Here is a 17,584-nt window from a genome sequence, read left to right as displayed (position 1 = left end):
GCGAGCTTAGTTTTGAAATACTTCACACACGGAGCAGAAACGTTTTTCCACAGGACACCCGTGGCACATCCCCCTCTGGGCTCTGCACCCGTGTAAGGAGCAGAGGGCACAACCACAACACTGGTGAAACAAGAGAGAACCACTTCTTTACCTTTTCCCCAAAGATCCTTTGGCAGATGCCATTCTTTGCTAGCTTTTCCTTGACCTGCCGCGTTAGCTCTATCGTATCCACCTCCTGGTACATATAAATCTCATACTGCTCGGGTGTCAGTGGAGGAACCGAAGGTTTGGATGGCTTGGACAAGGACACGATAGGGGATGAAGGGAGGGGGCTATTTTGTGGTGTCTCACTGCGACTCGCCCCAGTCATGCTCAATTCAGAACTCTGCGAGTACGGAGATTCCGCGTTTGGCCACTCTTTCCAATACTCGGAAGAAGACGGTCCTTGGAGCTGGCTACGATCTGGCCTAGTCTGATTGCTGACCTTTTCTTTTCCACCACTGGCTTCCTCAACTTTTATATCTTCGGGAAGAGCTGCATTTCTTCTCTCATGCTGCACAGTATTCCACCAATGGTCCTTCCAAACACCACCACGTCCCAACTCATTTTTAACATGCCTCAACATACCCTGGGCAGAATCACTTATTCCATGAAGCTCTAAAACAGGTGCCTCCTGAGGCTCCTTTTTGAGCCCAGAGAGGTTCTGCAATGCAGAGATACTGGAATCAGTGACAGATGAATGTTTCTTCAGGGATATGGCCAAAGGAGAATAGCTGGAAACCGAAGACATTGCAGGTGTAGACACTAGTTTGGGGGACAGGATAGAAATGTCAGCTTGAGATAGAGGTGGTGTTTTTAAGGCAGGTTCAAGGGCAGCCTGCTGTGCCTCCATTTCCCGTCGGGCTTGTTGCAGAATGGATCGAATTGCATCATCAGAATTGCCACTGCTAGAGGCAGAAGGCGGCTGAGCCGGCTCAGCTATGAAAAACAACCAAAAGACTAAATGCAACAGAGGAAAATGCTTTATATTCAACACGTGCTACTGTAAACATTTCCCTGACAGGACAAAAAAACCAAAAAAAAACCCAAAAAAAAAAAGGGCGGGGGCAGGGCTGAAATACATTTCTGGATGGGAGGGAGGAGTTTTTGCTAAGCAAAGATATGCATTTTTCAAAATAAGGTAAGATTTCCAAAGTTCTTCACTGGAAAATTTTGAGAGTTGCCAAAGTGCTGGATGTTTGCACGCAGAGACTCAGCTGCACAAATCTGGGATCACTTGCCCTTCCACCATTGTAAAAATTTTCAAATAAATGCCTTTGAAAATCAAGCCTTCACCTCTTCCTCCCCCACCCCCAAGTGGTCAATAACATTTTATAGCTGCATTTACAAAGTTATTTAACCTTTCACTTCACTCTTTTCTTCACAAATGAATTTAACACGCACTCAGAACTGAACACAGCTGCATTCACCTGGACAGACTATTACAGTATAAATAAGGTGAGACCTTTTAACTTCAGAAACACAAACACACAAATTACAACAAAGCCAGAACTTCAGGAAGAGATCATCATTATTTCATTTGACAAGCTAAATATGCTCCTGCTTCCTGTTTTCTTGTTCCATGGTCCCAACCACTGAAATAAACAGCTCTATCAGAGCCAGGCTGACACCTGGCCATCACCCTCTCCCTTATCCGAAGCCCTAGGATGGAGCCACGGGTGCTTTCAACAGAGATAACCCTCAAATGCAGCATTCCAGTGGGGAACCAGGATTTGGGTGGCTGTGCTGCAGCAGTCGGGGATGAGCAGAGACTGGGACGTGGGTGGAGGATTATCTCTGCAGAGCCAGGAGGTTTTTGCAATGGCATCTGCTTCTATTTCAGTCTCCACTGAGGTCCCCAGTGCTTGGAAACCAGTTCCTCTGAAAGCTGCTCTACAGGGAGCAGGGAAAGTGAAGCACCAGGTGGGAGCAGGGAACCCCCACTCTGCAAGGAGTGGCCTCAGAGTGAAATAAGATTTGAAACACGCTGTGTATCGCTCCAATAATACTGTGGCTCATCTGAATGCATTTCTGAATTTGCCTCCCCACATTCCTTCCTGTCACGCACTGTAAAATACATGACAAGCTAAGAAATGGGAAAAAAGACAGTGAGACTCTCTCTGCTGTTTTATCTGCTGGCTTCACAGGGAGTTTTGAGGCCGAATTAATATTTGAAAGGAAGTCTGAGACTCTCAGATGAAACATGCTACCAAATAACATTCTTGCAGTTTCCTGCACAAAGCCCATATTTTTCTCTGTGCAATAATTTTTCTTGAATAAAGTCGTATTATTTAGATCATATATTAACTAGTGTTTTATATTCTGCCATGAGATTAACTTAGTTTTCATTTGAAAGTCAACTGTCCAAAACTGTATATCAGTATTTACTTTCAAAAATGAAACAAAAGTATTGCACAGTAATTTCTACTTCAGCCCATAGCAGTACTGGGAACTCTTAAAGCTGAGAGGGCTATGGAATTGACAGAAATGTTAATTACATGACAGCATACAGCAAGAAATTAGACTTATCTCAGGCTAAGATGGATTTTTTGGGAAAAGGAATGTGTTTTGGATTTTCCAGTTCATTCAACTGAATACATTCTGCAACCAAAAATAAAGCCTAAGAGTCAGGACTCAGTTGCCTGTCTGAGTACAGGATGTACCATGGTGCTGGGACTGGTAATTGCTGCCTAGAGTGTGACCTTCACCCCAACAAATCCATCCAGTCCCTCTCCCATGCAGTTGTGTTCCCAGGGCCTGAGTGAGACAGAAGAGAAGAGAAAGCAGGAGCTCTTCCCCTTCCAAGGAGTGAACTGGGAGAAGAAAGGATTCTGTAGGTTCCCCTCAGTGACTCCTGCAGGTCTGGAGGGCAGCCAGGAGCTCAGAGCTCTGCACAGGGGGATAAAGGTGTTCAGAAATCCCACAGGGAGCAGGGCGTGGAACAGAGACCCCACCACGCCGTGACACATGTGACCTTAACTTGGGATGTCTCAGACACAGAAACAACTCCACTAAATAACAATAAAAATCTCCAGCAAACTCTTTAAAATCTACACTGAAGGTTTTAAGGATATAATTAACTGACCAGAAAGCTCATGGCAATCGTTTTAATTAAATTCTGCAGTAAAAGGAGGCAGAGACAAAATGAGGCTGTACCTGTTTTCTGTACTTGCAGCTCCCTTTTGGCTTGTTCGAGAATGGATTTGATGGCTTCATCAGAGCCAGACTCTGTGGTTCGGATTCGTGTGGTTATGTTACCTGGGGAGGAAAACACAACTAATGACACCAGGAACACTTTTATTTGGCTGGTTTTGTAACACAAAGACACACTGTGTACGATACACGGCCAGCACAACCTGAGGACAACTTGCACAGGACCTTTACCAACATTTACACCGCACAAAAAAAGTACTTAACATCATAAAAGCAAAATATCCTCCTTGTGCCTGTCTCTAGCTGCCCTGGAATGGTGAGAGCATCAGAGGAACAACTAGGTGCTCATATATTCCTTTTCTATGGTAACATGTATAGATCTATTCTTTTTCCTTTCCTTTTTGTTTTTTTTTTTTTTTTTTAGAGGGGGAGAGGAAACAGAAGGGAAAAGAACCGGAGGGGAAAGGAAGAAAGCTAAAAACATAAGCCCAGGAATCAACTTTAAAATGGCATCAGCTGCTAGGCAAAGTAGGATGAGTATACATTCAGCCCAAAACAGAATTAAAAAGTAACTAGATAAAAATAATTTTTAACTTTCTAGAGGTTAATACATTAAGAGAAAGAGTAACTTAAACGCAGATACCATTTGAAGTACTCTCCAGCTAAGAGCTATTACTTGGTTGTTTGGTTTTTTTTTTTGTTTTTAACCTCTAAGGGGAAGAAAAGGAGGGAAAACTGTTGAGTGCTATTGCACGTAACTGCATTTTCCATTATGAGATTATTGTTTGTAAGCAAGCTAGGTAATCTGTGACTGGAGTCAAAATAACTGCAGACTTTTGATGTACCTGCTTTTGTTTTTCCTTCTTTCTGGTCTCACTAAAAGAAAAATTCTGCAACTAATCCATAAGAAAGAAAATGTGCAGACTTCCTGTTCAGTGATAATTTATGGATCTGATGTTCACTTATCTTGTTGTCTTTTCCATATATAACACTGAACTAAGCATCACACTAATTCAGCCGTGTATTGAAGTGGAATTTGTCAGCATAAGCCCCATGAGAAGAAGTAAATCTAGAGCAGAAGCAGTATGCAATTGATGTTGTAACTGTGCAACTTTCTCCCTCCAAATCCACAAAAATAGCAAAGAGAGCATTTCAATAGATCTGATGACTTTATAAAGCCTCTTCTATCACTTCTCTCTTTTTATCTGCGGACACAGGGAGGATGGGAGTGGAAGAACTATCCAAACAGGGTTACGTTAGTACAGCAGCAGCAGAATTAGAAAAAGCAAAGTGTTCATCTAACCCATGGTTTGTTTTATACTTACTGTCTGTTTTTCTATCAGATTCCAGGCCAGAATCAAACTGCACAGTTTTAAGGAAACACACAGCTAAAGCACACTCCACTTCCTAGGGATTGACTGCAAAGAAAAACACCTGCCTGTGACGTACCTTCAGACCCATTTCTTCGTTTCGGTACTTCCTGAAATAGTCTGTTCAGGTTCTGGCCTGGATTCTCTGTTGAAAAACAAGTTTGGTAAGAACAAAACAATCAGGGGATGGTTGCTCTGACATCACGGGCTGTGTGACATGAGGAGCTGGCAGCCTGGCCCTGAGCTCTCCTGGCCCCTCGGGCCCCTGAGCAGGAGGAACTGGCTACTTGGGAAGAAGAAAGGCTGGCTGATTTGTTAATAAAGATTACAGCTATGTTCGGAAAGGAGATTAGACAGATATAAATAAATGTCTAGAGATACCAAAAATGAAGAGGTTAAAGATGGGCAGATAATCCCCTCAAGTACAATCATCAAAAGGAAGAACAGATTATAAATCTAACAGTGTGTGCTTCCAATTAAACAAAATCTAGGAAAACCCTGCCTGTCCTTTCCAATATTTCTTGACTGTAAACAACTTAGTTTTCAGTTTCTCTAAATGTAAATCTCAGTCTTAAGAGGAATCACAATGAAATGCATGTTACTTCTTAAAATCGCTGCCTTAAATATGCAAAGCTGCTTTAAACTGGGATTGTGTTTTAATTACTCATCTCATGCATCACCTACCCTATTTTGTCAGAACACTTTGGGGAAAAAACATAATCATGCAAGACACAACAAAAAGCCTGGTCTCAGTAAACAACCTCAAACAAAAATCCCCAAGTATTTCTGAGGACCGATACCCTGAGTAGCTGCTGACCCTTTTCACTCTGTGTTTAGCTGTGGCACGGAGCTGTTGGGAAGTGAGGGCTGTGACTGCCCCTGCTGCTCACTCCTGCTGACAGGCACCAGCCAGCAGCTAAAAAAAGCATAAGCAGAGATACAAACCTGCCAGGGTGCTGCAAAGCAGGGCTAGGAGCTCAGCTTCCTGCACCTGGCACCTGACTTGGGTGAGAGCAGCAGCAGCGCACAAACGGCCCCGGATGGGGAAGTTCCTGGTTTGGAACGTTTGGAACTATGAGGAGCAGGGGGCTGGGGAGCACTTACCTCTCTGTCTGCCCTGGATGCTGCGAAGAGCCAAGATGTTCTGCTCGTCCGACAGGAACTGCTTCATCTTATGAAATGGCTCCTTGCCTCTCACAGTCAGTTTATTCCATGGCTTTGGCCGGGCCAGGATCTCACTCACAGACCCTTGCGACAGTCCCAACACATAATGTCCAAATATCCGCTGTCCAATATTGTGCTTGATCAACTGCTCTTTCACCTGACGTGCAATTTCGGCCGTGTCTATCTCCTCGCCTTCAGAGATGCTCCCAGCACTTTCTGACTGGCTGGGAGATGGGGCCATGCCATTTACATCCGGGCTTTGTTGTAATGGACTTTGGGAAGATATGGAGTTTGTGCTGTATGGACCTGTTGGAAAAATCATGCTTGTGCTTCCTGCTTCCTGCATTGCCTTGGAGTAGAAGGACTGCATTAGCTGTCGCTGGAGGAGAGAGTTTAGTGCAAATTTTCCTGTGGAGGCCAGGGGTAAGCTGGGGCTCGCCAGGGATGAGCTGAAAAAGTCTTGACTTAAACCCGTTGGTGAGAACTGGTGTGTACCATTAGTATTGGAAGCCTGCTCCCCCGCGTTGCGGAGCAACTGGGAAGGAGGGGAGGCCGGCAAGGTTGCAGGACGCTGACTCTCAGGCTGGTCTTTCCCTTTTCTCCTGGCTGACCCTACAAGGAAGGTCAAACATAATGCATTATGGGGGGTCAAAGAGGGAAAAACCAAGATAAAAAAATGCAAAGTTTGCCCCGCAAAGGGAAAAAGTGCAGATTGACACGGGCCAATGGAGTGGTGGTGGGAGATTTGGTTTTGTTTGTTTTTGGTTTGTTTTCATTTGTTGGGGTTTTTTTTTGTTTTGTTTGTTTAATTTTTATTTTTAATTTTTTTTTTTCCATGATTGAATTTTTTTAAGCCAAACAAGGCCCCCAAAACAAACAACATGCATTTCATGTTTGCACCTTTCTTGTATGTTGCAGCCTGGAGAATCCCCCTTACAGACATTAACACTATGAACAGTTACATGAAGTGCAGTGATACAGTTAAATAAATGCAGTTACAGACAGCAAGTCTCTCTGTTGTCTCTCATTCAAGATATGACTCATTGGACCTGACTGAACCCAAATGCAGCAAACATTTACATTTTGGAACAAACCAATTTGAATAAAGGAATAACCATTAGGTGGATGCACCAAGATCGCTCAGTTAAAAGTCATAAAACGCTTCAGAATTCAGTAATCCCAGGGCCAGTGGCAACTTTTAACTTTCTTCCAGCTGCAAAAACCATAAGCATTCAAGTATCTGGAAATTCCATGACTTGCCATGTAAAAAATGTGCACACAAGATGTAAAAGCCCACATTAGGAAAGCCAAATGGCAAACACACTTTGCTGGAAAGAAAGGATTTTGCTTTCCCAAGCTGACCCGCTGGTGGTATATCCAAGTGTATCAGACAGCAAGACTGTGTTCTACATGCAAACGTTTTGCACAACACTGTGTGTGGGGGAAAGAGATGGATTTGTTCCCAAAACAGAAGACAGCCTCAAACACTGGTACAGCCTGTAATGCCTCTTCCTTAACCTTTATAGACTCCCTAAGTTTTACTTCATTATCCAGCCTATAAAACTACAGAAATCCAACGTTACTCAGTGCTCCTGTTGCTTCTTAATCCTCCTGCCATGCATTAGCTCAGACACTCAGCTCTCACTCAGCCCTCCCCCCCATCACAGGACAGCAGAGGCACCAGAAGAGCCAAAATTTGGGTGAACCTACCGCTCAGGTCGCTGTTGGCGATGCGCAGCGTGGCGTTCTCCGACTGCAGCGAGCGGTTCTTCTCCAGCAGCAGCACCTCCAGCGGCTTGGATGCATCCTAAAGGAAACCAAAGGGGGAGGTTTGTTTCTCAAAGCATTGAGAGTCTCACTCAGGCACTAAAAAGGATTTCAGAGAGAAAAAAAAATAAAAAAAAAAACCCCAACAAGTGCTCGACTGGTCTCTGAAGGCAGCGAGGGAATTCGCCAGGCGTAGATCTGCAGGAATCACTCCAGGCTCTGGTGTGAGCCATGGAAGAGATTCATTGTTTCATTCTCATTGCAAATCATTCATCAATTCTGCATTATTTTGAGATGTGTAACGGAACATTTTCTTAATCCTACTTATTTTTAAATGGTCCTGGCACGCTTTCAGTTTAAAAGCTGTAGACTTCTTTTAATCTGATTAAAACAGGAGTTAAGGTTATATTATTCCTTCTAGGTCAACTGACCCAAGCTAAGCATTTCCTTGACATGCTGCTTTTCAGCAGAAACTGTTCAAAATAACATCAGTCAGAGAACCCTGCTGTTTACCCTCCCCTAAATATCTAACCCTTGATCACTAAAAAAACCCATCGAAAATGAATCCCAGGATATCAATATTCTGTTCAGATTTCAGAAGCAGGAATTTAATTCATAACCTTTAAACTTAACTAAGATTAATTTGCTGGAACAGCAGAGCTTTCTCATTACTCAATGGTTTGTTTTCTTTTGTGAAAAGAAATTTTCAAGGCTAACAAATACTTAAAAATGCTGAAGTCCTTGCTCAGTGTGCTGCCCGTACACCAACGCCAGTATCTTTAAATGACTCAGCTTCACAACATTCTGGTTTATCCACTCCAGCACAGCTGAAACGTCACTTTGTCCTTGACTACTTAAAAGAAATTAACAGGCAAAAAAAAAACAAAACGTCCAGTTCAGCTTTTTACATAAGAAAACATCAGGAAAAACAAGGATTGACCCAGAAGCCTCAACATCAACAGGAAACTGTCGATGTCAACGCCAAGGAATAGCAAGGCAAAATTTTTGTTAATCAACTGAGCTGCTAAGTAAGAAAACAAAAGTAAGTTCAGTACCTGCGCACCAGAGCTTTCAGATGGTGCAAACTCCATGGATTTCAATATACTGTGGAAGGCAGAAAAAAGAAATTATTTTCTATTTCTCCTCTTCACAACAGCTCCACTAACGAGCATTAACATTATCATTTCCTGTTCTCCAGCAACACCACAACTTTCCTTGCAGTAACACAGTCTCCTAATGAATACAGAATAACTCTTCAAAACAGTTATTGGATAAGAAAATTTTCTCGAGCGTCATCTAAATCATTCCATATGCAATCCCACCAGGCCAGTTTAAAGCGTAAATTTAAAGGTTAATAAGGATATAACATTTTAAGCTGTCAGAAATGATATAAATTTATCTGTGAAGCTGGAAGGGAATGAGGAAGTTGTAGCAAAGCAACAAAACAAGGGAATCACCACCACAGTACAGAACTTTATAGATTATACACCAGCTCACCAGCAAGGAAAATATGCACAAATAATCCTCCCAACCAAGGCACTACAGGCTAAAAGGCAGTTTTTCATTTTAATAACCCCCTCGTTCTTTGGCAAAGGGAAGACAAAATGGCCCCATATTTCTTAAGAAATATGAAAGATCCAAATATTTATAAGTACATTAGGAGAAGAATCTGATAGTCTCATTGTCAATATTTTATACAAACAGTGAGCAGTCAGAGGACGTCTCCTTTCAGAGGCTTTCAGAGCTGGGTCGTCTGGCAAACCAGAACCTTACAGGAAACCCACACTTATTCCTGTGCTTTGTTGGATAATTTTTTTTAAAATCACCTTACTGTAGGCAGGACATGAACTTCCTCAGACTGAAGCTGAGGCCATGGACATTTTTTGTCTTTTCTTTTATACCCCTGTTATACCTTTTTACAACTTCTGTATTCTTAGTGCTTTTTGCCTGCATTCCTGGCCTTGTTTGTCAAGCTGAGAGACTCAACATTTTAGAAGCTTTGTAGCCAGGGATCAGTGTGCCCCAGACCCCAAGGTCCTCTCCAGAACACATTCTGTAAACCAAGATAGAGCCATCCAGGGGAAGGCTCCTTGGGGAGGGGGGCTCATTCCAGCCTCTCATTGGGGAATCTTGGATAGATCTGCTAATTAGTAACACCTATAATGATATACCAGATCTTTGGGGGCTGTGCATTTCGGTGCATTTGACCTGGATGTGGTGCACCTAAGGATCCTTAAAACAAATACCAATGTAAAATCCCTTTTTCCCTTCTAACCGTGTTTGACTCTTGATTTTAAGACCAGGAAAAGGCATCAAAGCAATAAATGATTTCAGCTCCTTACTGTACAAAGACAACATTCATATGGTGAAGAAAAACACATAAACACATATAGATGGTGTTTATACAGCATTTATAATGTATAAAGCACCAGGAACTCTGTGAGCAGGCACAATCTGTTTAATCATTATTGAACTGTACTAAAGGCTGTGGACCACTTATTAAAAGTTTTGGATGTCCCATCCCTAGAAGTGTCCAAGACCAGGCTGGATGGAGCTTGGAGCAACCTGGGATAGTGGAAGGTATCCCTGCCCATGGCAGGGGGTGGGAGTGGATGAGCTTTGAAGTCCCTTCCAGCCCACAGCATTCAGTGATTCCATGACAGGTGGAAACTGAGACAAAAAAAGGCAGAAGTCCAGTATTAAGACACAGGGACCAGTTCTGGATGCCACGAGCAGCTGGCCAGGCACCCATTAACTGCCTGAACCTGTCCCTGCACTAATCTAGAGCTGGATGTGCATTAAGTGACACTCTGGAAATCAGGTCTCTGGGCCATTCAAGATCACTCAAAGTCATAGCAAATCCAAGGGAAAAAAAGTCATTCTGAGAAAGAGACCCCATGCATTTTGCATCTGTGCATATTCACTGCACACAGGGTTAATTCTGACAGGCATTCCTAAAATATAATAACTATTAAAATCACAAACTTCTGGCAATCACTTTCATTATATGGCATCACTCAGTGTCACCTCTTGCCTGGCTCTAGGGTAGAGCCATCACCCCATACACGGCACATAAAGTGATGCTGTGAAGACTCTACGTGGGCACAGCAGCTCAGCCATGTGCAAAACCAATTCTTTTGTGCTATCAATGGACTCGTGCCAGTCAAGAGGAGAGGTTGTGCACTGATGGCTTGAGTTCTCAGAGACCCTGACATCACCTGGACATCACAGCTGTGTGACTCAGGTGGCAAATCCCAGCTGAAAGCCAGTATTCCTTGGGAAAGCCCTTCAGAGGCACAGCTCTGCATCCCAGGACTCCACGGTGCTGGGGGAGATAAATGCACAGAGACTCATGCAGGGAAAACCCCAGCCACTGGCAGGTCCCTGTTTCCATGAGTTCTGCAGGGAATGGCCTCTGCAAGGACAGCCAGTCCTAATGCACATCCTCATGATGCCCAAATGAGGAGACTCATCTGAATTTAAACCCAGTTTGAACAGCAAATTATCCTGTGGCAAATGTCCCGTGGGAAATCCCATTTCAGTTCAGACCAGCAGCACTTGTGAGCCCCACTTACCACACCTGGGTTTGCCACGTGGAGCAATCCAGCAGCATTCCAAACACCTTCCTCCTGGATGAGGCTAAACCAGAAAAAGCTGCTCTCTCCCAAAGGAGCAGATGTGAGTGGTGCCCTGAGCACACCGTGCTGCCCCCAGAATGCGGCTGACAATGGTTGGAAGCATAAACCTATTTATGGTTATATTTGGTTCTCCACACCAAAAATCTGGCTCTAAAGCCCTGATCCTGTCATCCCTCTCCTTGCAGAGGCTGATGCATTTTGGGTCTGAGTACCTGCTCCCAGCTGGGACCTTCAGGAAGGATCCTGAGCCTCGCAGCAGCTGCATTTCCAGTGAGTTTGGTGCACGCAAGGTGTATTCAAACCTTAGCTGGAAACCTGCTGACCTCTACCTATCTGAAGGGGATTCTTTGCTAACTGACTTAACTTTCTGACAATTTCACAGGTAATTTCCTATACAGTTAAAATACAAAATATACTAAAAATCAAGTTGATGGCACCTCTAATTGCCCTAAGAGGAATATTCACTCCAGCAGGTTCATTTTTATAAGAATGTAAAAGTTAAACACATCAAAAATGACTCTCCAAATGTGTCACAAAAGACACATTCTCCTCAGGAATATGAGGAAGCACATTTCTTCTTTGGATTCCAGGAATATCTTTGCCCATGAGATCTTGACTCAATCTGTGGCTCAAGATCAGTTACCTGCTTTTTAAAGGAATGATCTTGTGACTTGAATCTGCACATTTAAGAAGACTTGAAAGATCTGACTGTAAAGCAAAGTGTGCATTGGGACAGCTCAACTTCTGTTCATCTGATCCCGACTGCAAAGGCAGCAGGGTCAGCACTGTTGTGCTACTCAAGAGGGAACTGAAAGGACACACAGAGCTCTCAGATCTCAAAAATAGGTTTAAAAGCCATTGGGCACAAAAGCCAAAGCAGAAAGTGAAGAATCCTCCCATCCCAGATCTTGACATAGGCCCACCTAAGTTCCTCCAAGGTTCAAGTTGGCTGATATTGAGATCCCTCAGCCTAGAACGCCTCTAACATCCCAGGAAGGATTAAGGAAAATACATCAGTGCCAAAACACATAAAAAATTCATTCTCTTCCTGCCTTACTGACAAGATATCTTTTCTCTTGGTGCACGTTATGAGCAGTTAATTTCTGTCAGTGTTTCAGGGCACAAGGCAGGTGCAGCAGGATTTGGTGTGAGGGCTCTGGATTTACAGCAACAGACTTTTCCCGGTCTCATTTACAGGAACAGCTTCACTCAGATCAGACTGTCACTGCCAGGGGATGCACATTTAACCCTTTGGATTAGATGGGAGCAGGGGAATGGTGTGAAGCAGCTGCTTGGAGGATGCAGCATTGCAAACATCCCCGGTGCTCTCCTGGAGGGTCTCAACCCCCGGACCACCCCACAGGATGGTGCTGGACCCCAGGGCCATTACAAGCCAGCTATCAATCCATAAATTAGGGATCTAAAAGCTGGAACAGCTGGGAGCACAGGGTTCATTTACTGGCACCCAACACCTGGGCCACTTCCAGGAGAGTCTCCCATCTATTTCACTACAGGCTCATCCTCAGCAGAAACATCATATGAAGCCTCCTGTGTCACATCTTCTCTCATCTGCCTTTCCATCCCTACCCCCATGTAAGTCAGTGTTGTAAAATAGCAAAGTATTTTAAAATATTGGTATTATCACCAGGAATACAGGGCTTGTATTTAAAGTACAAATGCAAAGTAAGCTTAAATGGGTCTACTCAATGAGTATATGGGGTTCTTGGCACCTTAAGTCTGGCTTTAAAGCCCTGATCCTGTTGTATTAAACCTTTGCATGAAACCAGGTAGGATTCAAAAGTCATTTGTTGTTTCAAGACATTTACATTTAATATCTACTGTAAGAAGCTGGGAGGTTGTGGCCTTATTCCCATTCACTGCTTTACATACAAGGACATAAACTGGCTAAAACCTCAAGCTGTTCCCTTAACTCAGGAGAGGACATGGATGTATTTATCCCACCACTAAATGATGATGCTATTTTGAAACCAGGTAATAATCAGGTATAATGATCAAAGAAATGGTAAATTCATTTAATTTAAGTGAAAATTATACCCCTGCATCAGGGTGTGCTGCAGCTGGTGGTGAACCAGAACCTCAGCCAGTGTGGCTTGAATAAATCAGCACCAGGGGCTGGGCAGTTGTGGGGCTTGCAAATCCAAACCTGCTTTCCATATCCTCCAGGGACGTGTAAACAAAAGCACATGACTACCAGGCTCATCTGAAATACCTCATTAAACCAGGGAATGGGTTATTTCAGCCTTTTAAAAACACACACAGAAATGCCAGAATGATGAAAGAAGAGATGGGAGTTTCTCGCAGTTATTTAAACCTTGACACTAAACATATTTCCAGTCAGAAAAGTTCTCCTCTGAACCTGACAGCTTATCTTGTTATAGTTTAAAATGAGGCTCTTTTAAGTCTCTTAAGAAAATCCCTTGAAATAGGAAGAGGCTGTTTGTGGCTTTAGTTTAAAACCACAATATATTAGCAAAAATATACAGTGAAACAAGCCCAGCATTAAACTGGTAAGTGCTGAACACTGGCTGGCAGGAGCAGAGAAAAGGTACCATGGCCAAAGGCTCTGCATGAAATTTTTGGTCCACATTACCCTCAGCTGTTGGCTGGAGATTTTCAAAGAGTGGTCCACCTAAAACACCACAGATTTTGAGATTTGGAAACTTTTTTTCCTTTGTGGACAACAGTTTTAGTGGCTTTTCTTCACAGACATGTGTTTCATTTGCTACTGTGATCCTCTGCTGCAGTAAGAAGGAGCACTCTCAGATATAGCAGTTCCACTGGTTCTGGATGCAATTTCTGCCAAAATTCCCAATTTCCCCGACTTTGTGGTTTTGACTGAATTCTTTATTGTTCCAAGAACACAGATTTGTGGCTTCATTTAACAAGCACTATTAAACCAGAGTTTGTGAAAAAATTATGTAAGCATTTAACACTTACTTTAATTCTTTCTTAACCTCTTCATAATCAGCCTGTCCTTTCAGTTTTTCTTCCAGTTGCTTTAAAAGAGAGAACATGGATTTAATTATTTACATTGTTTTTTTTCTGCAGGCTTTGAAAATCATCTTCAAATTATTCCATATATACAGCAGCGCACAAGTGAGGGTTAATGACTCATACCTAATTTACATATATTAGAAAACAAACTATAACCAATTAAACATAAACACAATTATACCTCGCTCATCCTTTGTTTACAGAGTGCCAAGCATGACAGAATTCAGTGGGTCCCAATTTGGCTGTTTGCAATGTCACTGTCATGTGTTCAGTGAAGAGCTTGGGGATGAAGGTATTAAAAAAATGGGGCAGCTGAAATTTTCAGGGAATTGGGAGATTGAGTAAACAAGCAGGATGCTTTGGCACATACTGTATTCTTAATAGGACAGTTCTTGATAACCTTATCTACATGATAAAAAGAATAGACTGAAGAAGCTGTTGTTGACTGGAACGCCTTAGGCTTGGAAGGCTCCCCGTGCCCAAACAAAACAGCTGTACCAGGAGGCTTTCCAAGCATTACTGATTGCAGGAACTGCTGTGGTTACACACCAGAGAGGGAACATTGAGGCCACCCCAGCAGCTCCTTCTGCTCTGCCCCACGCAGGGCGGCCTCAATGGCTTCTCCTGGCTGTGGGGACGCCCCAAAGGCCGAACCAAACCCGCTGCCACAATCCAGAACGCAATGCCACACACTTGGACCTTACCCAGCTCCCAACAACAGTGCTCATCACTACGGGGTAAATGCTTCAGGAGGCCTAAAACATAGTGATACATAATTGATGCTGTTACGTTGCTTGCAGAAGCCACATTCATTGCAATAATTTCTTTGCTTAGTGCAGGCACACCTGATCTAAGCAAAGAACAGAACTTAACTGGCTTGCAACTTCCATGGATAAATTCAGGCTAGCTCTGCTTCACTTCATTTTTAAAATTGGCACAGAATCCCAAAGGTCACGGGAAACAGAAATAACGCAAGGACGTATCACCTCAAAGACAGAGAAATCTACTTTGAAAAGGAAAGGAATATATGACATGAAAAAGAAAAATAGGACTTTATGTCCAAGAGAGGCTGCCTTCAGGGGACTAGGGAATTCAAGATCCTACACCCATTCTGGGGCTGCTCGTTGGATGCAGGATGAGGGCAGGGGATGGCTGATGGGAACTTGGATAATTTTATCAAAGGTGTTTAAAATGCAGCCCCACACAGCTGTGCAGCAGCCCAGCTATGGGGGCACAGAGGTAGGGTTGGGGCAAGCCAACAAATGGAACTGGGAATCTGTTCCCTGTGCTGTCTTCCCCAGTAAAGAGTCAGCGCGTGGGTATCGCTCATCTCAGAGCTATACAAACCCCAAAATGATGCAGCACAGCACCCACAGAACAGTGAATTCATGGTTTGAGTCATCTCAGTAATTTAAATGAGGCTTCTTCAGATGACAACAGCAGCATGGTGGGGTTTTGTGGGACCTCCAGCTATTCTGCCATTTTTCATAGGATTCCCTTTGCAGCTCCCACACTGCTGACATTTCTGCCTCGCCATTAGCACAGATATTAAGGAGCAGTGCCAAAGTGGACACCCTTATCAATACACAGCCCTCTCAACGTCCTGCTCCTGCTGTTTGACACCACAGTCCAGCATCCTCACCACTGCTGCCGAGAGGCGTCTCCCGGCAGGAATACCCGGGCCCTGCTCCAGCAGCTGCTCAACGAGCAGCTCTTAATGGATCACAGGAACTGCTGCTCAGTGTGGAATTTGCACTCCATGGGACACTGATGAAACGAGTGGCCTCTTAAAAAGGTCTCGTGTCCCAGCGTCTTTTGTCATCAGTGACTCGTGCAGTCACTCCGATTGTGTTAAAAAGAAAAATGAAGTGTCTGTTTTAGCTAAAACAAATTTTTTTTCCCACCTGGAATAAATGTAGGGCAAGTTTTAGTCATTTCTTTTGATGTGTCCTGCTGTACCAAATTCCAGTTATTGACTGGAATTACAGGAAGCACTGACTTTGCTTTAGATAGCAGACACAGTTCTTCAGGTGTTTTGGCCCTGTAATTGATACAATTAGGAAAATCCTGGTTGATGTGACCAGGAAAATCCTACAAATATTAAAGATGTTGGAGGTTTTGATAATTTACAACACATGTTGAAATCTCATAATGGAGATATACTATGTAACCCCAGGGCCTGAGGTCTCACACTTTAAGGAGGGTCAGCTTCAACAGACCGTGAGTTCAAGCAGCTTTTCAAGCTGCAGCTCAACACTGAGCAAAACAGAGTGACTTCAATAAGGCATCCAAGCAGAATTTTTAATGCATCAGGTCAGGCTGGAGAGGGATCTTTAAATGAAACCAGTGAGCCAGAGAGCCCTTGGTACTGGGAGGAGACTCAGCATCACAGCTGAGAGTTTTCCAAGTGGTCACAGGCAATGGGAGGACCTGCCAAACCCCAGGATATCCTTCTGCTCTCCTTGGTCTTGTCACTTTGTCCTTCTGTCTCTGTTTGGAGCTCTACAGATCCACTACAATTCACCCTTTCCTTAAATTTGTGACTTGTAACATTTTGGGTCTAGAGCAGATGAGCTTTTACAGCAGGAATAACTGGCTATTTATACCAGTTCTCTGTACAAAAAGGACCAGAAGAAATTTAAAACAAACAATACCCTGTTTCTATGTTAGTTACTTATGCAAGGATATGCTAAGAAAACAGCCTTTTGTAGAAACAGATATAAACCACAGAAAAGCTAATGGTTCCCATTTTAATGCAATCTGCACTAAATGCAATTCTGTGCAGGGAAGTGCTATACCCTGACAGAGTATTTCTGGAAAATTTAGGTACAAAACACAGGTAAAAAAAAAAAGAAAAAAAAGAGATATTGACAAAATGCAGCTGTTTTGGACTCTCAGGTACTTGCATGCTGCTACAGCAGTATGACAAGCAGCAATATTTTACTTTGGATTGTACAAAAACCACACACATCCATCATTCCCAAGTACCTAATATAGAGATTGTTGCCATGGAAAATCTGCACCTAAACATCTACTTTACTAAACAAAATAAACTAACAACTGAGGATGCAGCGCCTGTGTAGAAACAGAACGTTTAGGCACTTGGCATCTTCCCAGTCAATGACTGTTTTAAAATGTATTAGCATGGTAATTGTCTCCAAGAACCCTGTAAAATGCACAGAACACGGGATAACAAAGGTTCAAGCTGTGAGACAATCTGGAGGAACTAATATCTTGCACTAAATATCAACCTGGTTAATTCAGACAAAATATATTCCAACGACCTCCAACACACAAAAATGCAGGAGCCAGAGGGCAGAAGGAATGGACTGGTGGCTTTTCTGCACATCAAATTTGCAAATATCCCATGTTAAAGAATCATCTTGCATTTGTTGTGTGAATGAACCCATGTCAGAGCATGCAGAGATTGGGTCCCTC

General features: G+C 43.2%; 1 protein-coding gene across 8 annotated transcripts in view; it reads right to left on the bottom strand.

The window, feature by feature from the left end:
- The window catches only part of CUX1 (cut like homeobox 1), a 271,185-nt gene that overhangs the window by 64,873 nt on the left and 188,728 nt on the right, over positions 1-17,584 (bottom strand). For 4 of the 8 annotated variants that reach the window (XM_069033258.1, XM_069033253.1, XM_069033256.1 and 1 more), the window contains exons 12-18: positions 14,090-14,148; positions 8,549-8,597; positions 7,437-7,533; positions 5,667-6,338; positions 4,642-4,707; positions 3,196-3,297; positions 152-978 (exon numbers count right to left, since the gene is read on the bottom strand). In XM_069033258.1, the coding sequence (XP_068889359.1) occupies positions 152-978; positions 3,196-3,297; positions 4,642-4,707; positions 5,667-6,338; positions 7,437-7,533; positions 8,549-8,597; positions 14,090-14,148 (1,872 nt within the window). The remainder of the gene's footprint in view (positions 1-151; positions 979-3,195; positions 3,298-4,641; positions 4,708-5,666; positions 6,339-7,436; positions 7,534-8,548; positions 8,598-14,089; positions 14,149-17,584) is intronic. The other 4 variants (XM_069033262.1, XM_069033257.1, XM_069033259.1 and 1 more) reach the window with 3 other exon arrangements.

Source organism: Aphelocoma coerulescens, chromosome 19, assembly GCF_041296385.1.
Source record: "Aphelocoma coerulescens isolate FSJ_1873_10779 chromosome 19, UR_Acoe_1.0, whole genome shotgun sequence".
Lineage (NCBI taxonomy): Eukaryota > Metazoa > Chordata > Aves > Passeriformes > Corvidae > Aphelocoma > Aphelocoma coerulescens.
This window is presented reverse-complemented; position numbering and strand designations above follow the sequence as displayed.